This window comes from Anarrhichthys ocellatus, unplaced genomic scaffold, assembly GCF_004355925.1.
Source record: "Anarrhichthys ocellatus isolate YVR2014 unplaced genomic scaffold, GSC_Weel_1.0 scaffold77, whole genome shotgun sequence".
NCBI lineage: Eukaryota > Metazoa > Chordata > Actinopteri > Perciformes > Anarhichadidae > Anarrhichthys > Anarrhichthys ocellatus.
In genome coordinates, this window is record NW_022280107.1 from 1727815 (window position 1) to 1750599 (window position 22785).

The 22785-nt window shown below is 42.9% G+C and overlaps 2 protein-coding genes across 2 annotated transcripts in view; one reads left to right on the forward strand and one right to left on the reverse strand.

The window, feature by feature from the left end:
• Window positions 1-14651, forward strand: part of fer1l6 (fer-1 like family member 6) — a 24109-nt gene extending 9458 nt beyond the window's left edge. The window contains exons 16-46 of the mRNA XM_031873992.1: window positions 1-287; window positions 1001-1121; window positions 1251-1351; window positions 1731-1833; window positions 2129-2248; window positions 2369-2521; window positions 3099-3264; window positions 3563-3687; window positions 4178-4312; window positions 4428-4577; window positions 4678-4785; window positions 4889-4951; window positions 5526-5624; window positions 5764-5998; window positions 6697-6833; window positions 6927-7049; window positions 7129-7171; window positions 8279-8358; window positions 8686-8814; window positions 8906-9028; window positions 9477-9604; window positions 9696-9866; window positions 10640-10797; window positions 11279-11421; window positions 11756-11844; window positions 11940-12038; window positions 12209-12329; window positions 12446-12566; window positions 12648-12805; window positions 12897-12997; window positions 13311-14651. Of these exons, the coding sequence (XP_031729852.1) occupies window positions 1-287; window positions 1001-1121; window positions 1251-1351; window positions 1731-1833; window positions 2129-2248; window positions 2369-2521; window positions 3099-3264; window positions 3563-3687; window positions 4178-4312; window positions 4428-4577; window positions 4678-4785; window positions 4889-4951; window positions 5526-5624; window positions 5764-5998; window positions 6697-6833; window positions 6927-7049; window positions 7129-7171; window positions 8279-8358; window positions 8686-8814; window positions 8906-9028; window positions 9477-9604; window positions 9696-9866; window positions 10640-10797; window positions 11279-11421; window positions 11756-11844; window positions 11940-12038; window positions 12209-12329; window positions 12446-12566; window positions 12648-12805; window positions 12897-12997; window positions 13311-13491 (4071 nt within the window). The 3' untranslated portion in view covers window positions 13492-14651. The remainder of the gene's footprint in view (window positions 288-1000; window positions 1122-1250; window positions 1352-1730; window positions 1834-2128; window positions 2249-2368; window positions 2522-3098; window positions 3265-3562; window positions 3688-4177; window positions 4313-4427; window positions 4578-4677; window positions 4786-4888; window positions 4952-5525; window positions 5625-5763; window positions 5999-6696; window positions 6834-6926; window positions 7050-7128; window positions 7172-8278; window positions 8359-8685; window positions 8815-8905; window positions 9029-9476; window positions 9605-9695; window positions 9867-10639; window positions 10798-11278; window positions 11422-11755; window positions 11845-11939; window positions 12039-12208; window positions 12330-12445; window positions 12567-12647; window positions 12806-12896; window positions 12998-13310) is intronic.
• On the reverse strand, window positions 13742-22685 carry LOC116398017 (uncharacterized). The gene is made up of 10 exons (XM_031873993.1): window positions 22344-22685; window positions 20716-21177; window positions 20203-20352; window positions 19109-19365; window positions 18631-18771; window positions 18209-18296; window positions 17632-17837; window positions 17123-17209; window positions 16632-16713; window positions 13742-15692 (listed from the first exon to the last, which is right to left on the reverse strand). Exons 2-10 carry the CDS (start codon window positions 21134-21136, stop codon window positions 15475-15477), a joined length of 1650 nt encoding a protein of 549 aa, XP_031729853.1. The 5' UTR covers window positions 21137-21177; window positions 22344-22685; the 3' UTR covers window positions 13742-15474.
• Between the last annotated feature and the right edge of the window lie 100 nt (window positions 22686-22785).

A 22785-nucleotide genomic window follows, 5' to 3' on the forward strand; every position in this document is an offset into this window, starting at 1 on the left:
TCGTCCCCTAAGTCCACGCCCTCGTCCCCTAAGTCCACGCCCTCGGCTCCTAGGTCCACGCCCTCGGCCCCTAAGTCCACGCCCTTGGCCCCTAGGTCCACGCCCTCGGCCCCTAGGTTCATGTCCTCGCCCCCTAAGTCCACGCCCTCGGCCCCTAAGTCCAAGCCCTCGGCCCCTAGGTCCACGCCCTCGGCCCCTAGGTTCATGTCCTCGCCCCCTAAGTCCACGCCCCCGGCCCCTAAGTCTGCCACGCCTCCGCAGAAGCCACTCATCGTCGCAGGAAACAAGTTGAGTCGCTTTGTTGTTTGATTCTTGATGTTCTGTTGAGCCTTGAAAGATGTTTGATGTTGTGTGCAAGTTATGTATACTGTCTCAGACACTGCTGAGGGAACGCGCCTCATTGTATAATTGCAGTGATTGGTAATTAGTCTTTGCTCATATCCAACCTCAGCCGGACACTATGTCCACGCCAAGGTGGAGCCAAGACGTGACCAAACCAGCAAAAGTGCAAACAAATGTACTGAATGATGTCAATTTAAAAAACAAGAGCCTTAAAGCGAGACTGTAACAGAAAGGGTCCATAGTATTTCTAAGTATCGTGTTATTTGGTCTTTTTTTTTTGCTTTCAGAGTTTTAGTTCAAATAAAAGTATCGAGCATTTAACATTTGGGACAAGATGATTGATGCCTGCAAGAAAGTCTTGATATTAAATAATATTGAATCTACTAGTTATAACAACTCTTTTACATTTAGTTATTAAAAGTAGGAGAAGGGAAAAGAAGGGGATTTGCTTCTCTTCCTCGTCTTGTAGCAAGATGGTCAGTGATGTAACCACAGTGCCTTTTGAGTCCCTGTGAAGAGGAGAGTTTTCTAACTTTACAATATATTGTTCCTCATTGTTTTCTCCCAGTTCATTTTGTGGATAACTGTGTTTACACGTGTGTGTGTGTGTGTGTGTGTGTGTGTGTGTGTGTGTGTGTGTGTGTGTGTGTGCATTTAGGTACTACATGTATCTTCCCCTGGAGAAGGAGAAGCCGTGCATCAATGTGCTGAGTAACTGGGAGAACAGAACCTACCGACTCTACAACTCTAATATACTGGAAAACATAGCTGTGCTGTTTGTATGTACACACTCATACTGGATCTGTGTGTTCATGAATGTATAGTATTACAGTGACCACAGAAAAACCTACCTGATGGCCAGCTTCAAAGCCATCGCAGTAAAAACACAAATACTTATTGTCTTTTAGGAGGAGGGTGTCGCCGGTGCAGCCAAGCTACACAAGAAGTCAGATCCGGGGGCGGCGCATATGCTCAAAACCATCCTCAAAGAATTCTGTATGGACGCCAGGTATTCAGACAATCTAATCAGAACATGATGACACTGTTTATGTCTCACTGCAGCAATGGTGGGAACGTTTAACAGCATTGCTTTAGGAGAGATACTACAGGCAGAAACATTGTTTTTCATGTACTGATCAATTTAGAGATGTTTGGTCTATTTTGCTTCCATAACATCTTCTTTCAGACTAGTGGAAAGAAAACATCTGTTTATTTTACTACTATGTCTTTTTGCCTTTGCAGATTTCTCTTCAATTCACCAAAAGTTACCATTAGATAATGCTTCATTTGCATATTTAAACAAAAGATTTCCAAAAACTAAAACAAAATATAATTGACTTAACTTGTAGGACATAAAATGACAGCGAAACTGTTCTGTGTTCCTGCAGGAGTTTCATAGCAACAGCGGAGGACAAGTTGAAGGCAGAGCTAAAGTCGAGCTACCTGACGCATCTGGACAGGAAACGCCTCACCCTGTGTAAACAGGAACTGGTGGGAAAATCTGACATACACACAAACACAAACTGACAATACCTCCTTAAATATCAACAGCTACGTCTTTGCCACGAGGCCTTAGGTGAAGACTTATCAAACGTATTCATTTATAGTTTCACAGCGCAGTGGATTTATGGATTTGTTATTAATTAGGACTGCCAACGTCGCTGGATTGTTTTTCAGTGGCAAATGTGAGATGATTACAAAAATGTTCTATATGAAAGACTTAGCGTGGGTGACCTTTCCCAGGTCAACAGTTCATATAAAATGTGTTTGTTTGTGTGTGTTACAGGAGAGTATGATAGGAGAGGCCGAGTCCATGGTAGAGAGTAAGAAGTTAGCTGGTGGTGTGAAAAAAATGCTGCAGAATGCAAAAAAACTACTGCAGAAACTACGCTTCCTTGTGGAGGAGGTACGGGACTCACCCTGTGTGTGTGTTTGTGTGTGTGTGTGTTTCATGTTTTTCCTTATTTACCTTATTACATCCAAACTTTTCTCACACCCATGTGCACGCCCTCACACTCCGCTGCAGCCCCAGCACACAGTGCCCGATGTGTTTGTGTGGATGTTAAGCAACAACAAGCGCGTTGCGTACGCTCGGATCCGTGCCAGAGACCTGCTGCACTCCAGCAGCCAGGAGGCCCGAGGAATCCACTGTGGCAAGATACTGACACTGTTTCTAACGGTGAACGCACGCACACAAACATTACCTAAAGTTAAGGTGACAGTTTCGCAAGCACGCATCCAGGAAGAGGCTAAATAAACTAAATAAACATGCAAATATAACGTAGCAAAACGGCGAGTGGGCAAAGCTTGTATACAAATAGACTGTGGATCTGGGGTTGGCTTTCACTCCGAGGAAAGCAGCCTAACCCTATCCATGGCCAGGGGTCGTGCAGTTCTGGTGTCGTTGAGCCGGGGCCAATTTTGAATGTTGTGTTAAAGGGGACATATCATGAAAAACTAACTTTTTGTGCTTCTGCACATTCATTTAGGTATCCTCAACCAGTGAAATATAACAACCATGTCAGGTTTTTTTTTTTGTGGTCTGACTAAATCAGAAAACATGAGATTCAACAAGCCAATCAGAGCAGACTGGGTTTTTGTGGGAGGGGGATGGCTTAAAGAGACAGGCACTAAAACGAAGCATTTCAGACAGAGGGTGAATACAGGTACATTCAGACAGACAGCATGAGAAAAATAATGTGTTTACATGCCGTTAAAGCATGCAGAGATAAACTCATGTGTTTGTATGTGTGCAGCCTCCAGGGAAGCGTGGTGCAGACTTGACAGTCCAAGCAAAGGTGGACGTGTATCTGTGGTATGGAACCTCTTCCGACTCCATCCACATGCTGGACGACTTACCCGCGGGGTACGGTCTGGCCACAGAGGGCGGCAGCGGCCCTCCAACAGCCCTGCTCTGTGCAGGTGAGAGACAGACCGACCATTACAGTCCCTCCTTTTTTCTGCTTATTTTTTGGCATTTTGTCTTTAAACTTCACACATTGTAAAACGGTCAACACTTACTGTTTTTGGAGGTCAATGTCAACAAAATAAATTTTTAACTGCTACCAAACATAATTCTGTCTTTAGTATTTGCTTCTGGCATTTAAATATTACAATTTCTATGGTAAGAGGAAAAATAAGATTTTGAGAAGTGGGTCAACTGATGCTTTAAAGTCAGCCTAAACTACATTATATGGTGCGTGTTGGTCTGCGTCTCCAGTGCAGCACACGTTCCAGCTGAGGTGCCACATGTATCAGGCTCGTGGTCTCATCGCCGCGGACACCTCCGGCCTGTCGGACCCTTTTGCCCGAGTCACCTGTCTGTCACACAGCCAAACCACCAAAGTAAGTGTTTTGTTCATGTTCCTAGAATGTCAGCAAAGTTTCTCTGGGATGCTGATCGTCACTGTGGTCAAACCGCAGATCGTGCTTATAGTTTTGCAAGCTGTGCTTCAATTCACGGACACAAACAAAGACGTGTAGTGAGGAGTGGTGACGCAGCTGATGGAAAAGGTCAAACTGCTACTTTACTGTAACCTGAGTGTTGATTTGTTATGGGACGACAGAGGACTATAATTATTATAGACACATCCTTGGAATGCATTATATATTAAAGTGTAGAGCAGCAACAATTAGTCGATCAACAGAAAAGTAATCAAGCGAAAATGCTGTTTTCAGCCTCTCAGATGTGGAGATTTCATGCCTTTCTCTGTTTTATATCATATTGAACTGAATATCTTTGTGTTTTGGACTGACAAAATTGTTAATTGCTTCTTACTGTGTTTATGTTGTGTGTGTGTGTGTGTGTGTGTGTGTGTGTGTGTGTTGACGTCAGGTGATCAGTCAGACTCTCAGTCCGACATGGAATCAGAGCTTGCTGATGAGCAGCCTGCTGCTGATTGGAGATCTGTATCACATCCAAAAGGAGCCGTTGCGCATTCTCGTCGAGGTGTACGACGAGGACATGCTGGTAACGCTGCAAAGATGGATTGATTGACAAATTAATCAAGTAATGGTTTCATATTCTAGATATTCTGCTGCTTAACAGATCTTGTGACCGCCTCTCTCTGATCTGCCATGCGCAGGGTAAGCCGGAGTATCTGGGATCCACAGTGGCGGTGCCCGAGGTCCGCTTGGCCTCTGAGCCCTACGCTCCTCCAACTCTGCAGTACAGCCCGCTGCACTGCGGCAGCCAGACGGGAGGAGACCTGCTGGCTGCGTTTGAACTGCTGCAGGTCAGTGGACGACCGTTTGGTTTCCCTCACGATGACGCAGCATGGAACTGTAATGAGGAATGTAGAATAACGCACGAGTATCACTGTGATGAATCTGTAGATCCCAGAGTCTGGAGAGAGGGGTCTGCCGGCATTGGAGAAACAGCAAGGAGGCTTCTACACGGTTCCTGCCAACATCAGACCGGTTCTCAGCACCTACAGGCTGGAGGTTTGGCTTTTTTAAATTATTTCTTTCAACGTAGCCAACAAATAACACTTTTGTTCTCATAATCCAACCCAACCACTTTGCTTCTGTGTGTTCTGTTCACCAGGTGTTATTCTGGGGTATGAGGGAGCTGAAGAAGGTTCAGCTGCTGTCTGTTGATCGCCCACAGGTACAACCCCCCCCCACCACACACACACACGCACACACACACACACACAAACACACGCACACACAAACAGAAAAAACCCAAGTCACATCGCAATCTCCAATCCCTAATCCCTGTCTCTCCTTTGACCCTAATTTGTTTGACCAACACAACACAGGTATCATCAGAGACAAGACTTCATGCTTTTGGAGTTACCTACAACGTCTTTGTATCTTTAAAAAATTATTCAACACTATGACAGTGAGCTTGATAGCCTTTTCAAGTCACTTATGTGAGGATATTCACAATTATCGCAATAATGAAAATTCACTTTTCATTTTTTGTTTTTTGCTATCCGCAATGAAATCCTATGTTTTGTCCCATAGTGTCAAGTCCATATCATTTTATTTATATAGACCACAAGAGTCTTAACAACAGCTTCTATCCTTTCACCTTTGATTCAGTGCCAGTAAATATTGAAGAAACCTCAGGAAGGATCATAGCGTCCTGTAAATGTACTCATCAGAAGAAAGGATCTGAGGAATGTAAAAATCTGATCATGAAATTGACTAACAAAACCGCTTCTCTCTTTCTCTAGGTCTTCATAGAGTGTGCGGGAATAACACTGCGTTCCTCCGTCATACAGAAGTACAAGTCCAACCCAAACTTCACCACGCTGGTTGATGCCATAGAGCTGGTAAGACCAATACAGATGTATAGACCTCACTGATCACCTTGCGTCTGAATGGGAGCAGATCCCTGAGTCCTTGGACCGAGTCTGACTGAATCCGTACATTTATTGGATAATGTATTGAATCTACCGTGCCGTCCTTTAGGAGCTACCAGAGAACGAACACCTCCACCCTCCTCTCAGCATCACCGTTGTCGACTGGCGGGCCTTTGGTCGCAGCACGCTGGTTGGAAATCACATTATCAACAACCTCAAGGCCTTCAAATACATTCCACCTCCAGCCCTGCCTGCTCCAGCCCTGCCTGCTCCCATACAGATACACGAACCGCCCAAGGACACGCCTAGACCTTCCCTGGCCCCACAGCCACAAAGCACTCAGGGTAATAAGTGTGTGTGAGTGTGTGTGTGTGTGTGTGTGTGTGTGTGTGTGTGTGTGTGTGTGTGCGTGAGAAACATTGAGGGATTTTATTTTACAGCCAGATTCAAAGCCACTTTAAAAGAAAAAAAAGTAATGTTTTTACATAACAAGATAGGGAAAAAACCTCTTTTCAAACATACGATACGATATACTCCATTGTCCACACAGGGATAATTTGTCTTGGACTCAAATGCTGCACACAAGATAGTCATAATACAAAAAGAAACAGCCACAGTACTAAAGGACATCACGACCACACATTACACATATTGCACATATTAAATAACCACGAATAAGGAAAAGCAACATATTGCACACTTGAAGAATATGTTCTCGGATGTCTCGGTAGTCAGAGCACATAATCAATATAAGTATAAAGTAGTCCCTGTGCTACATGATCTTTTGTCAGTATCCCTGTTATAAAGGATTACAAAATGATAATGAAGACTCTAGAGTGCTGCAAGAAAGAAAACCTGGAAACGAGTCAACGTTATTGCACTTGCGGTGTCATCGTCTCGATGTGTCGATGGAACCAATGAGATGCTAATTTCTAGGTTGGCCTACAAAAGCACGTCATCCCTTTATTGATTAGTCCTCCAGTCCTCTAGGCCCACTGATCGTGTCCCACCAGGAGACTGATCTTTGTCTTTTGTCCAATAGGACTGTACCAGTCTGCTGGAGACACCAGATGGTCTGCACCACTAAGAATTCAAGATTTCTTCATCACTGTGGAGGATGAAGCCCCTCCTCCACCTCCAGCCCCACCCACACCTAAGGAAGAACCCAAGAAGAAAAGGGTTACTGCATATTTAACTAAAGAAATGATTAGGTTCTTATGGATCCTATATATCAGTGTCTAACTATTCTTTGTGTGTCCTTTTTAAATCCAGGACACGCAGGCAGTAAGCACTCGTGGTCGTTCCACGAAGCGGACGAAGCGGACCGTCGCTGACGAATCAGCAGCGTGTGTCATCGACTGGTGGTCGAAATACTACGCGTCTGTGGAGAAACAGGTAGCTCTGATTCTTCCGTTTTTTGCTGCAAAAGATCTGAAACTTATTTTTACAAAATGAAACTGTGAACTTGTTCCAGGTCAAACAGGACGACTCTCCATTCCTCGAGGTCTTTGATAAAGGTAAGAACTCTGTGAACACTTAGTAATAAAACAATAATAATCTGATGATTTGATGCTTCGTCAATTGTCTGATTCCAGAAACATGACAATTAGCAAATGACTAAATCTTGAGAATAGTTGTATTAAAAGTCAGTATAGGGGATCAATGTCTACAACATAGGAATTAATTCCCATAAAAAAGTCTTTGTAGAACGATTCAGCTGTATTATTATTGTTCAGCTATTTCACCGTGAATGGAGATCTTTGCACATGTTACTTTTACCACTAATACTATCAACTAAGTCTAATATAAATAGCAAGTAAAATTGTGTTAGGGAGGGTTATCCCAGTACTTTCCCCCTCACACACACACACATTGTTGTGCATTGCAGCTTTGCCGTATCAGGGCTTGCTCAGCGATGGAATAGACTCCTTACGTAAGGACATTCAGCTTAAACAGTTGTTATTAAAGCTAGAGTACAGGACTTTGACATATAAATTAAATGTTGGGGGAGATGAAAGTTACACACTAGCTTTAAGGGACTTAGAGCACGTTCAGGCCATTTTTTAGCCTGTTAATTCTAACTTCCCTTGAGGAAATCTTCTGCTTGGTAATTGTTAACTGACAACTGGAAGGTCTGGGGACTGACTGTGTCTTGCTGGTTTCTGTGGTACAACCATGTAGATAAATCTGTTAGGCTGCCCTGCAGCTACCACTGTTACCCTCCAGGTACATTCAGCTGTGGTGTGGCCACTTTATTCTGGGGGATCAGTGTGGTATTCTTTAATGTTCCGGTGGGCAGCATGTCAAATGTTTCTGACAAATCCTCCAGAAAGGACAGGCAGAATTAAGTGGAAACAAATGATACAATAACAAGGGAAAACTCTCATTTTTTTGAGTTTCTTCTGGTGGAGACGAGGGCAACTTGGTTTAAATCCCAGACGTCACTCGTAGGTTTCTAAATGGCAGTTTGAAGCATGGAGTTTCAGAAGTTATTCTCTGCTATTAACCGCTTTGTCATCACGATGCAAAGAAAATGCTCTGGCTTTCTCTTCACATCCATGCCCGGTGCTTTGTGTCAGTGTTTATCTCCCATTTATATTGTTCTCCTTTATTTGTTCCATCAGTCAGCAGCAAGAAGAAACAGAAAGAAAAAGAAATCGTGGATCCAAAGCTCGGTCTGCCTAGCAAATTAGCCACACTCAAGGTACTCTGTGCACAAACACTGCAGGTTCAGGAAGACCACAGCAGACTCTCTGACTCCAACTTTCGTTATCATTGTCATTAGTTCACATTTGTATCATCACGTAAATCCCACCATAGCTCAGATCAGTATGCAAAAGATATATTCTTCTATTTTGTTCTAACAAGTATAATTCACATGGAGAAATGAATTTCAGATATGAATGTGAATTTCTGGTGCATTTGTTGAACATATAAACAGAATCGACATGTTGTAGTAGTAGAACAAAGGTCTGAGTGGAGTATGGGATTCTCCATCCTGCATACATTGATGCTGACAATCTCTCTGCAGCTGTACACCAAGGAGCTGGAGACAGACTTCGGCCCTTTCAATGATTGGGTGAACACATATGAGCTGTTCAGAGGGAAAGCCAACGAGGACGAGGGGGCGAATGAGGAGAGATTCGTTGGCAAATTTAAGGTGAGACAGTAAGGTTGATTGTCCTCTATGGGAACCAGTGACATGTCTTCACTATTGATCTGATCCACTCCGTGCATACTCTTCTCTGCAGGGGCGATTCTGCCTGTATAAGCTGGATGAGGACATGGCAGACGACACCGGGGACTTCAAAGTGAACAGAGGAATCCCTCCCAACGGACTGGTCCAAGTCCTCATCCGGGTTTACATCGTCTCTGTGTGTCCTCATTGCTAAGCATCAGTTTGACTACGAATGTTCTTAAGCATTTAGACTGAACGCACAGCTGTTGAGAGCGTCTCAGCATAACTGTTCATACATAAAACAGAACGTAAAAATGTTGGTAAATACATTTTAAAGTAACTGGGCTTTATTAAAAATGTCTGAAATGCATACAAGAATCAAACAAACAACAAAACATGTCGCATCAAACACGACATTTACTTACAGGTCAGGATAAATGTAGAGGCTAAATACAGCAGGTCTGTTAATGTTACGGAAGCCAAACAGGACCATACGAACAGGACCATACGAACAGGACCATACGAACAGGACCATACGAACAGGACCATACGAACAGGACCATACATTGGGTTGAAATACAGAACCCTCTTCCTTGTGAGACTAAACTAATCCAACGTGTTAACTGTCTCTCCTTCCCCTCCAGGCGTCTAACCTGCACCCAGCCGATGCGGACGGGAAGGCGGACCCGTACGTTGTTCTCCGGCTCGGCAAGAACGAAATCAAAGACAGAGACAACTACATCCCTAAGCAGCTGAATCCAGTGTTTGGAAGGTGTGTGAGCGGCTGACTGTCCCCGTGTAGTGAATCAGAGCCCCGGTAGTTTCAAGTTGTTTTAAAGCTCCTTTTTGATTCCTGATTCCAGATCTTTTGAGATGCAGGCGACGTTTCCTCAGGAGTCTCTGCTGTCGGTGGTGATCTACGACTACGACATGGTGGGAGGGGACGACCTGATGGGAGAGACTCGCATTGACCTGGAGAACCGATTCTACAGCCGACACAGAGCCACCTGTGGACTGCCGACTGAGTACAGCCTGTGAGTCTGGGTCTGCAGCTCCCTACTTATGTATTCATGGTTGATAGACACACTGAAAACAGCTGTCCGATGCAGGTATCATAGTGTTTATAGCAACACGTCCCTAGAAAGGATTTTACAATACAAGAGATTAGAACAGTGACTGAATACTTTGAGATATAAAGCACACGTTAATAACATTACTTTAATGAGCACAGGATTGTTGCTGAATGAAGCAGGTTTTGGTAGCTCTCTTGAAAGCTCCGTCATCTCTTGATGTATTTGCAGAAAGGCTGAGGAGTAAGTCCATTTAAAAACACAAGCTTTACATAATGAAAACCAACACAGTCTGCAAAACTTAGCATCTTTGCAGACATTGATTGTAATGACACTTTGGGTTTACTTACAGACTGGTTGGACTGGGAACCAGGCAGCTAAACCATTTAGTAGAGGAACAAATCACCCAAAAAGGCTTTAGTTTCTGAGATACTCGAGGTAGAACAAAGCACAATGATGTTCTTTCATAACTTTAATATGTCTGCAAACGTCAATACCTTTGGCCATCTTTGAAATGCTTATACTTAAACACATATGAATTATAAACCCGTTTTCCACTTGGTTCATTTATGTGAATTCTTCATCCTGCTGGTTGGAGTAACTCTTAATTCATGCCTACTTTATATCTGTGCTATTTGGTTCATTGTCATCTGAACAAAGACGTTAAAGGAGGACAAACTTAAAACGTTATCATTTACATGACTGCCATGCATCCCCTGCCCTTCTCTGTCTGTTAGTCACGGTTATAATGCCTGGAGAGACTGCCTGAAGCCGTCAGAGCTGCTGTCTCAGCTGTGCAACAAGAACGGTCTGGACGAGCCTGTGTTCAGTCCGGGACGCATCACTGTGGCTGGCAAAGTTTTCATTGGAAAGACGTGGTTCATACAAGAAGAAGGTAAAGACTGACACACTACATATTGCTCTTGGTCTTTCTCCATTTAACATTGATGAGCACTATATGAACATTTAATTCATGCTTTATGACTTTTTATGGGCTGCTATACTATGAGTTATTCATGACTTTTTATGACATACTATGACTTTTATGACCTTTTTTATGTCAGACTTTACTGTGACTTTTTTATGAAATAGAATGCTATTTATTTTTCATATTTATTTATATGACGTACTATACTATGACTTCTTTTCATGACTTTTTTAATGAAATTTGATTGATTTCTTTCTGACATACTATACTATGATTTTTCCTGACATACTATACTATGATTTTTTCTGACATACTATACTATTATTTTTCCTGACATACTATACTATGATTTTTCCTGACATACTATACTATGATTTTGTCTGACATACTATACTATGACTTTTTCCTGACGTTAATTCTAATCTTGTGTTGTGTGCACACGTTGCAGAAGAGCCGATGGAGTCCTATGAGCACTTGGCCCTGAAGATCCTGCATCGCTGGGCGGAGATCCCAGCCGTGGGATGCAAGCTGGTACCAGAACACATTGAGACCAGAACTCTGTTCAACAAGGCTCGGCCTGGCATGGAGCAGGTACTGTTCCACACTGTCTAACAAGATGGTTCTCTGAATGTATTAAGTGATAAAATCAAGACATTTTTACAAACTTTTCGTCAGACACCAAAATGTAATTTTGCTTTTGAGTGCCTTCAAGCTTTTTATCTTCAGATTAAAAGCTTAATTTCAACAAATTTAACCTGATTCTTTGGGTTGAGTGCTATCGTGTAAGAAAGACAGAGATCTGCAGATGTTGCTATAGTTGTTCAGTAGCGACATGTCTTTTTGTAGAAGCGTCTTTTCAGCACTAATTCATGACAGGAACCAGTATCTGATTTTCTCCTTTGTGTGTGTGTGTGTGTGTGTGAAGGGTCAGCTCCAGATGTGGGTAGACATGTTCCCCGTGGACTCACCTCACCCGGGACCTTCAGTGGACATTTCCCCTCGTAAACCAAAAGGGTGATTGCTGTCTCCCTCTGAAAGCCTGTTGAGTCTTAATAAAACAATATTTGTTCATGAAAAGGATGCTAACGCTCCAATGTGTGTGTATTCAGGTACGAGCTGCGTATCATCATCTGGAACACAGAGGATGTGATTCTGACGGACAGCAGCTTCCTGACCGGTGAACAGTCCAGTGATATCTACGTCAAGGGGTAACTACAAGCTTATCTGTTCCAAATGGAGATGTTTGTCAGACTCATGATTTGCTTTTAGTTTTCTGATATTTTCTTGTACAGAAATAAGTTGTTAGCCTGCTTTCCATCCCTTTTAATGTCAGGACAATGTCTCTGTAAACACTGCTACTGTCGATCGTTCTCTGTAGCTGGTTGAAAGGTTTAGAGGACGACCGACAGGAGACAGACGTCCACTACAACTCTCTGACTGGAGAGGGAAACTTCAACTGGCGCTTCGTGTTCCCCTTCAGCTACCTGCCTGCTGAGAAGGTGCTGACAAATAGACAGACGCAGGCTTACACCTTCTGAACGCTGCGGAAATAAGCACAACCTGGAAAACTATATCACGTTGTCGTCACGGCCATCTTTCCTTCTCTCTCTAACAGGTGATAGTGGTGACCAAGAAAGAGCATATTTTCTCTCTGGATAAGTCGGAGCAGAAGCTTCCTGCTATCCTCAGTCTGCAGGTCTGGGACTTCGAGACGCTCTCCTCTGACGACTTCCTAGGTAGGTGTGACTGCTTCTCGATGTTACTCCATTTGTATATTGGACTCTGATGCAAAGTGTGTTTTTGCGTGTGTCCCGTAGGCACGGTGGAGTTCGACCTCCACGATTTCCCTCGAGGGTCAAAGGCGGCAAAGTCATGCCAGATGGACATGATGACGGACGGGACGGAGAGGATCTCCATCTTCCAGCAGAAGAGATCGAGAGGCTGGTGGCCCTTCATTAAGTCTGGAGAGCTGACGGTGCGTACACACACACACACACACACACACACTGACAAAACACGTGTTGGGCCTTTGATTGATCGGTGTGGGTGTGCTCTGAATCCATCAGGGGAAAGTGGAGGCGGAGTTTCATCTTGTGATAGCTGAAGACGCCGAGAAAAATCCTGTCGGCCGAGCCCGCAAGGAGCCGGAGCCGCTGCCAAAGCCAAAGTAAGAGTCTGACATTACTCTGAACACAATGAAGTGTGTGCTTGTGTGTGTGTGTGTGTTTGTGTGTTTGTGTTCCTTTAACGGTGTCAACTCCAGAGGGAGGAGCTCATGAGGCACAGTGCAGGAAAATGTGACTGAAAAGATGTTCAAAACCAGAGATAAACACTAATACTACCATGACTCTTCTGAAAATATGTCCTCAACATTCGGAAGACGTTTATTTTTTATCAGAATAACTCAAAATATCAATGCTTCTAAACGTGCAACTGAATAAAAGTACTTCACTCCCGCTTCTCCTTTCTTTGTACAACAGTCGTCCAGACACCTCCTTCTCGTGGTTCATCAATCCATTCAAGTGTTTCTTCCACTTGGTGTGGGGGACCTACAAGAAGTACATCATCATCGGCCTGCTGCTGCTCCTCACAGCGCTGTTCCTCGCTCTGCTGTTCTACACGCTGCCGGGAGCCATTACGCAGAGGATAGTCAACGGGTAACAGACGACCACAGAGAACCACACTGTAGTTCCGAACATCTGTGCAAAGGTATGGATTGGGTGGACGTTTAGATGATGCGACACGCCCTCCTTCAACATGTACAGGAGGGATGAACTTACCTGTGAAGGTTTCTGCATCTATACACGTTAAAATAATGTATGTTTATATAAGAACTAGTTCATTAAGTAGAAGAGTCTGGACGTTAAGGTGTTTCTATTTGAATGCATGATTTACAGTTGGTCTCCTGATATTAGATGGTATGTGTAAAAGGGATAAGGTGCTTGTCAGATAGACCTGATGAAGAGTCACCATGACTTAATACGTTGTCATCTGTGCTCAATAAAGAAGTGATATAACTCTTAGCACGCAGGCTCTGCTGTTACTGTGTTGTGAATGCAAGTTCATTATAAAGTCAAATGTCTTGAAGCTTCTATCTCTTCCAATGAAGCCTCGAATGTTCGTTATCGTATGTGATAACATCAAATGTGACGAACAAGAAGCTTGAAGCAGAATATTTCATGAGATAAAAACGTGAATTTTGGGAAAGATTAGGTCAATTTTTTGACAAACTTTACTTCTTTATGACTGATACTATTCTGTACTATGACTATGTATGACATACTGTACTATGATTTTTGTTGTTCCAAATATTGATGTTCATTGAAAGCTAAAATGAGACTACAATCTAGTGGAATTGATCAAAGTCCGGGTCCTTTCATAAGGAAACGTTCTCTCTGCTGTGCCGGGGTGAGTAGGAGTACAGAGCCGGGACATAACCGGACAAAAACTTGGTAATAAAAAGAGGACACCGACTTCATTTGTCTCCCACCAACTGAACTTTAGTATAGTTTTAAAATGAAAAATAACAGTTCAACACAGTGCTTTTTCCAGCTGCTTTTATTATCTCTTGACAGTGAATCAGCTTCCTGTTTGTATCTGGTGATTGTCAATCCTCAGTTTATTCCGGCCTGACTGCAGAATTGAAATTATTGACACGATTACAATGGAACAAACCATTCTGTCCAGTAGTTAAATAAACAGACTAAAAAAAACAATAAAACATAAAGTTTCAATCAAATCAAACTGTGTGTACATGTGTGTGGAGAGAAGCCTGTAAGTGTTACCTGATGAGTATAACTTACTCATCATGTGATGAGAAGCCACCGAGTTGAAACATTACCAATCTATGCTCAGTAAAGAAGTGCAGGTTCTGCTGTTACTGAGTCGTTAATGGAAGTTCAGTGTAAGAAAAGCAAATCAGTAAGAAACGTCTTTTTATTCAATTTACATTTAAAGCTTCTGTTGAAGTTTCTGTCGTCATATTTATTAACATCATCATAAATAAAAATAAATACTTGAATAAAAGAGTTAGTATTTTATTAAATACATTTTCTTTAACGAATGTAACTCCCTGTGTGTGTGTCGTGCAGAAAAGCAGTTTATTGACCGGAGTGAAAATGTTGTTTTTGGAAGGTTAAACACCAACAAATATGATTTTGTTCAATAAGAACTTTTTACTTTTAAACTTTACAACGCTGTGGAATTGGATGTGTTTGGACAACATAACATGTTGCCGGTGAGAGGGAAGTCTGGGTCAGCCTGCTTGGCCTGTTGCCACCGCGACCCGACCCCGGATAAGCGGAGGAAAATGGATGGATGGATGGATGGATCACACAGCTTGGAAACAATCAAACTTTCTACAAATAGTATAATACTATTAATAATAGAGTAGCCTAATCTGTATCCGCAACTGTGAAGAAATAACGGGACGCACAGAATTAATAGAAAACAAAAAAGATGCTCAGCATCCAAATGTTGCTTTAGAATGTGATTGTCGACGTTACGAATGAAGCTTCCAAGTATTCGGTCCTGCCCTGTAAGTCACAGGTTGAACTGACCTTTTCCTGAACATCAACATTGGCATATTTGAGAAAAACAAATTCTTTAAAAATGTCTCTGTGCACAGCTTCGACTTCAAACGTTTCACTGCAAGAGATCGGTGTCGGTCAGAGAGACACTCTGCTGCGATAGGCTGAGCTGTGGGTAAGAGGAGGACGATGATGACGTCACAGTGTGCTGATGTGGAGCCATGCTGGGGCCTCTCAGGAACAGGGAGGAGGAGGAGGAGGAGGAGGGTATGAAGGGTAGAGTGGCAGAGAGGCTGTTGTACTGAGCTCTCTGCTGGCTGCTGGAGGCGGCAGCTGAAACACAAGTAGAAGGTGATGAGTAACACCGTCGGCTGGCCTTCACTTCTGGAGAAAACAAGCGTCTAGTTTGTCATGTGAACATCTGAGCAGCTCAAATCAATGTTCCCAAAGAAAGGAAAAGACCCGACCGACTTAATGTCACTCACGAATTGATTGCATTGATTTAATCTGTCAAACGTTAGACTGCAACTACATACAAGTAATATTTTTATGCAAAAATGGCAGAAAAATGCTGTTTTTAAGCCTCTGAATTATGGGATTTCCTGCTTTTCTCCATTTATATCATATTAAACTGATTACCTTCAGGTTTAAGACTGTTAAAGTCCTCACATGGGACTTTGAGGATTGAGATTTTTCACTATTTTCAGACATTATACGATTAATCTAGAAAATAATCCTCAGATGAATTAATAGTGAACATAATTAGTTGCAGACTCGCATATCATTTGTATAATTGTGATCAGCCTCATTCTGATGCTGTTTCATGCTTGTGTGTTTACAAGCCCTCCTATATAGATCTTCACAGGACATTCCTTCGAGGCGGTAAATAGAATATTCTCTACTTGTGTCTTCTGTGAGCACAAACGGTCCTCTACTTTTTAAAACTATAGACTTAAGAAATATCAGTTTTTAAGCTGGTAAGTTGATATTTATACAGCCAGCAGAACTGTGGCTCTGTGATCTACTAGTAGAACTAATGACATGATCACATGTGTGTCCATGCTGGTGAACTAATAAATCTAACTCCTGTCTGGGTTTTGAGCTCCAGCTCGTCAGCTTGTGGTGAGTTCTTCATGACACACATCTAGACTCACTAGATCCCTCATTGTGATCGGTTTAGTGAGTAACTCTAAACGTGCTCTACTTTGCTCACAGAATGGTGACTACTGAGACTCAACAGCTGAACGGTTTAAGTCGAAGATGTCTTCTTACCACAGGTCACTCTGAGCTGCTGCTGCTGCTGGCTGCTGATGGGGAAGCCAGCTGGAGAAAGACCTGCAGCGCCACCTAGAGCCTAAGAACGAGCGAGACACAGAAGACAGGCTCCGTCTTAGTGGGACGGACGGTTCCTTCTATGTAAATGATACAGAGTGAGGTTTGTATTAGTCAAAACTAAACCATGTTACGTAGCTAATGTATTGACGATGAAGTCTTAAAGTGGGATCAGCTGCTCTGTCAGTGACAGTATTACTGACAAGTAAAGTCCTGTGAGTCCACATTAACACGTCGAACACAGAATGAGCTCCAATGAATCACTGAATGCTTCATTTAAAATTAAACAGAACACAGACCCCCGGAACAACCTGAACGAGGCAGTTGAGAGACCATGTGTACACTAATCAGGACTCTCCCTTGTGTCCGGGACATTGTGTTACTCATCGTATACACCTCTCTGTGATTAAAAAGCCGTAGTCACTACTGACATGGTCCTGGTCAACACAGGCCTGGAGTTTCCTTTTTGCCCTCCATCTGGCCACCCTCAGCCTGGTCTTCTCTCGACGCTCTCGCACCTTCAACACAACAAAATCATCAGATTTTACATTAAATACAGGCGACTGTAAAACGACACTTTGATGGAAAATGTCGCTCTAAACTCTGCAGTCTTCAAACGTTGTAATGTGCACAATGTCACAGATTATTATAAGAACACAGCCGTTATATTATATCAGTAACATTCAGACACCAAATGTATCGTTTACATTTGAAGTAGTTTTGGCCCCAAAAGATTAATAATGAAATGATTAAAACGTCCATTTCGTCTACGTTGCCACAGTGTTGCATGACAGGGAGAATACGGTTGAAACCTGGGATTTTTAATTTGTTTTTCCAGTCCAGAAAAGGCTTCTCTGTGCAGGTGGTTGTGAACGTTTGAATGGCAGTGAACGTAGAAGATTGAGGACAGAGCGTGCTATGAACACTATGGTGGACGAACCAGATTAGCCAGCAGCGGCTGAGGCAGCGTCTTCTCCAGCTCCCTGCGTCTGTTGATGCTTCGCCTGCGGAGCTCGTTCCTGCGCAGTTTGTATTCTTCGTACAGACTGAGATCTTTGGTCCAGGGCCGCACCGCCTGGTGGGGCGGGATGCCGGATGGCAGAGCCAGCATTGACTGCAGGGAGGCCACAGACTGAGGCATCAGATCTGAGCGCACACGCACGCGCACACACACACACACACACGGAGAGGTTTGCATTGACGGGGCTGTTTCAACAAATTACAGTACAGACAAGAGGTAGATCTATACATCAGGTTGCAGGTCTAGAAAATCAATGTTGGCCTCCAGTTATCAAAGCCTAACTAGGGACAACAGCTGCAAATAAGCTTCGAGTTGGAGTGCAGCATACAGGAGGCATTTTTGCACATGTGAATAATAAAGCAGTGATCAATCGGGCTTTTCAGACCAGGGGGAATGAGCAGGGGAACCACGTCTTTGAGATCAATACTATAAATGCAGTTTTGCAACTAGCCAAGCAGTATGAACTCAGAAGCCTGACGTCTGCTGATCTACTCACAGGTGTTTGGTGCGGCTGAGCTGAAGGCTGCAGGGTGATTTCTCTGGCTCGCTGGAAGTCCTAAACACTCCGTCACTGACCGTTGAGCCTGGAAGAACAGACACAAGCACTCATTCTCTTCCACAGATTGTTCTGAAAGGTCTGGGATATTCAGGGCATTCCCGGAGTTATGTTGGGAGGAGGTATCGTTAGAGTTTCTATCCTCATTAAGAACTCATTCATACTCATACCCGGTGGCAGCAAAGCACACTGGTCCCTCTCCTTTCCCAGTAGAAATTGATCTGTCCCCGTTTAAACCATTGACTGAAACACCCACATAAACTGCGCAGAGACACTCTTTTGTTATTAAAAGCAAAAGCATCTTATCTCACAAGAAGTGCCGACTTGGCATAGTCAGATTTGATCTTCAGCTCTAGCCTTACCTCCGACTCTGGAAGATGACCCTGCTGCATCTGGCAGTCCAGCAGAAGGGTGGCCATCACCTCCTGCACCTCCTCTGGCTCCTCCTTGATGCAGATCACCTCCTCTTCCTCCTGCTGCTGCTCCTGGGCCTCCTGCTTCACCTGCATTACAACAGGGACAAGTGTGTCAAACCTTCACTAGGTTTTTTTCTAAAGCTGTGGGTCATCTCGTAGTGATGGGCGCTGTATATTTATTCAGTTTAATAGCTCATTGTCTACTAACACTAAAGAAGCATGTTACTCTGCTGCTGGAACAAGAACATGTTTTGTTTTCATTCAATAAATGACTTAAACACTTCATCAATTATTTAAATTGTTGCCGTTTTGTTTTCTATTGATTCATTATAAGTACTATTTCAGCACTATGTACAGCTGAATAGAAAAATCATCTTTAAAAACACTTTTTTTTTTGGTCTTTTGTTTTGAAGTGTGTTGTCACCTGTGGAGCAGAGTGGAGCAGAGTGGAGCTGTCAGCCTGGGTGGAACCATCAGGGGACCACGAGCCAGCGGCTGACTGCTGCCCCGGATCCAGAGTGAGGGCCCGGACAGGAGGGGCCCGGACAGGAGGGGCCTGGACAGGAGGGGCCTGGACGGCGTCCACGCCTTCCGTGTGTGGCGGCAGAGTGATGGTCCACTCACAGTCGTCCTCCTCAGCCTTGCTCTGAGCGGTGTCTCGCTCTGCGGGACAGAAGAAGACTGCGCACACACATAGTAGTGATTACAGGATACACTGTGATGACGATGGATGATGTGACAAAACGTCCAACATTCACCCTCATCTTTATATGTGGAGGCACGAGCAAGCTGTGATTCAGTGAGACCCATCTTTAATAAATATTAAAATGATAATTAGCATTAGTTGTTAGAGCCTCACCAGAGGGGAATCTTTGAGGCAGAAGCTGACACAGATTTTAGGGGCAAATAATTTTTCTGCATTAAAACATAAATTGACATTTAGATATTGATGTATTTCCACTGTAGTCTCACTGAAGGGAGAGGTGGAAGAAGTACTCAGATCTTGAACTTAAGCAAAAGTATTAATACCACAGTGTAGAAGTACTCTGTTACAAGTAAAAGAGTACAACAAGTACAAAAGTATTAACATTAAAATATACTTAAAGTACCAAAAGTAAAAGGACTCATTATGCAGAATGGCCCATTTCACAATAATTATGAATTATATTATTGGATTATAATCACTGATGAGTTAATGTTGAAGCTGGTAAAGGTGGAGCCATTTTTATCTGCCGGGTAACTTCCTCCAGAGATCAATTAAATTGTATCTTAATCTATAATATTACATCATAATTTATTTGTTGAATATATTTTGTATTATTAATCTGAATCTGCTAAGTAACTAGTAAGTAAGAAGTACATTATTTGCCTCTGAAATGGAGTGGAGTAGAAGTATAAAGTAGCGAGCGCACACACGCACACACACACACACACACACACACACACACACACACACACACGCACACACACGCACACGCACACGCACAGGCACACACACACAACCCCTCGGCTCTGTACCTGCACTACTGTCCAGAGATTCTGTTGGCGTGTTCACAGAGAGGGAGACAGGCAGCAGTAAGTCGGACGTGTCACAGCTAACAACTCCCACGTCTGAATTACCACGCACTCTGATTGAATGCCTGCTCGTGCTGTATGAAGAGGTGCATTCTGGGAGTACAAACACAGGAGGGGTTAGACACTTCGGAGTGGATCATGGATGTATAATCAGAACTGGATACTGCACCGCCGCTCTGCCTTGTTTCCATTAAATTATAAAAAAAACGTCTGTAAGACGGTTAAGATACATCGAACTGCAAACTAGGCCAGTTATGAGTCTGCTATTATGAATTTGATATCCGTAGAGGTTTGATATTTGTTAATTATACAATGTTAAGTCTATGGGCAAAGTGGGAACTTGCCAGAGATCGATTGGGCTGAATAGGCGCCATGTCGGGGTCTGGTATCCAGTTCTTACGATACATCCATGGGACGGACAGCCCAGTAGGAGTGGGTCATTTCCGTGGTCTTTACCTTGGTTGTTTGAAGTCCTGGTCTGAGTGGAGCATAACGAAGAGGCCTCGGTGGAGGAAACACCTGCACCATCTCTCTGTGCCTGGAGAAAGGTGGACGGGTGGATGCGGACCAGAGCGGAGGCAGAGGCTCTCTGCTGCAGCTCCTCCTCCACTCCTTGCCTGTAGTACTTGAGCTTCAGCTCGGTGTAGCGCAGCTTGGCTCGAATGTTGTCATTCTCCTTCTCTTTTTGGACCTTTTCCCTTTGCAACGACGTGATGTCCCTCTTCATCAGCGCCACTTGGGATTTCAGCTCCTCAAACTTGACTCCGACCACTTTGAGCATCTCGGCCAGCACGGTCTCCACGGCCCCGTTCACCGCTCGCTCCACCACGGCACCCATCTGGCCTCGAATCAGCGTCACGGCAATGCTGACATCCATTTTTGGAAGAGACCGCTGACAAGACCTCTTCAAAGTTTTACCTGCATGCAACAAGTACATCACAGTTTAGAAGTGCAATATAATTATTATTATTAAGCTCTTTGTCTTTCCTGATATCAGACAGAATATAGGACACATTTCTCCAACCTTTCGATGGAGTGAGCAGATTCAAACAGCTCTCTGTCTACAAATATTTCACTTAATACAACTGCCTAAATGGAGAGAAAATTTAAAAAATATTACAATACAGGAAATAAAATAAATTACATCAAACACTTAGTCTCAAATATTTGTTAAATATTCTATTTAGATCTGGTGGAGTCATTTCTACTTGAATGAAGTCGCTTGTTGTAATCAAAGCTTCTCTTTGTTTACATTCATTTTAATGCAACAGTCAATCTTTTGTGCCCGGCTTGCTAGCTAATCGCTACCAGTCTGCACTGCACTCATACGGCTAATACTGGTATACTATGGAGCTTTTCACACACGATATTGTGTTCATTTCATGATATACAACTGATAACAGCAAACATCAGATTAATACTCTGCATTAGTTAACAGGCCAACACAAAATGTTATTGGTGCAAATCAAAGAACTATAAACAGGTTTTTAGATTATGTATTTTGTGACATGTCAGAGACAGGATGACCAGCAACATGGAGATGCTAAAGACACAATTGTTGGTGCAATGAATATGACGTTGTGTAAATGCAGGGTGACGTCACAGAAACATCTCTTTGACTTGTAGTTTAAGATAAGAGATGAAATAATAAGATAATCCTTTATTCGTCCCGCAGCGGGGAAATGTACAGGATTACAGCAGCCAAGTGGATAACAAACAAGAGACATAGTAAAAAAACAAGATCAAAACAAGTATCATAAATAAGTAATAAAACTGTAAAGAATATTAAAAAAGTATAAAATCCACAATAACTAAAATAGTATATATACAGACAGAGTAATTGTTGTGTTGCAATGTTATACATACAGACAGAATAATGTTTGCATTGCACAGTGTATTTATATTGCAGGTTTTTAATGTTGTTAGTGTTTGTGTGGTCTACTGGGAGCAGAGCTGGCTGTGCAGCCTGACAGTTCAACACTTTAATTAGATTAGGACCTTTAAATGTCTCGGTTAAGAAACTCTATCTGACACAGTCAAACTATGTTGAACTATTAGGATGAAAGAGAAAACATTTTACTTACCACTTGTGTGTGTTTGTGATGCTATCTGGGTGCTAACTTAGCTAAGCTAGCTGAAGCTAACCCTCTAATAGAACGTTACGTTAGCTAACGTCAGGTAGCCACAGAATTCACAACACCAGCTAGCTATAGTTAAACACTGTTTCACTACTTATGATCCAGTTTCATTCTCAAAGATAGTTTCTTTCGACATAAACTCGAGAATACGTCTGACCAATAGTATAGTTTTGCCATCATAACGGTTTAGTTCCTGGATGGGTGACGTATTTCCGTTTCCGGGTCGTCTGTTGGCCAAGGGCAGCGCCCCGGCGTTACAGTTAATAATTAAAACAATATTCAGGTAGAAAGGTAAGAAGTTAGACTCTAGTTTAACACTATTGAAACAACATCATTTATATCAGTATTTTAAGAGGATTCATATGTTTTATTTATATATATGGTTATA

Bases quoted from the DNA above. Each gene is read 5' to 3' on its own strand.
- LOC116398017 (XM_031873993.1), bottom strand. From the start codon at position 21,136: ATGGATGTCAGCATTGCCGTGACGCTGATTCGAGGCCAGATGGGTGCC. The intron at 20,353-20,715 runs GTAAAGACCACG...TTGTACTCCCAG, and splicing joins CAGGACTTCAAACAACCAAG to AATGCACCTCTTCATACAGC. The intron at 15,693-16,631 runs GTAAGAAGACAT...CTTGTGTTTCAG, and splicing joins GCAGCTCAGAGTGACCTGTG to CTGCCGCCTCCAGCAGCCAG.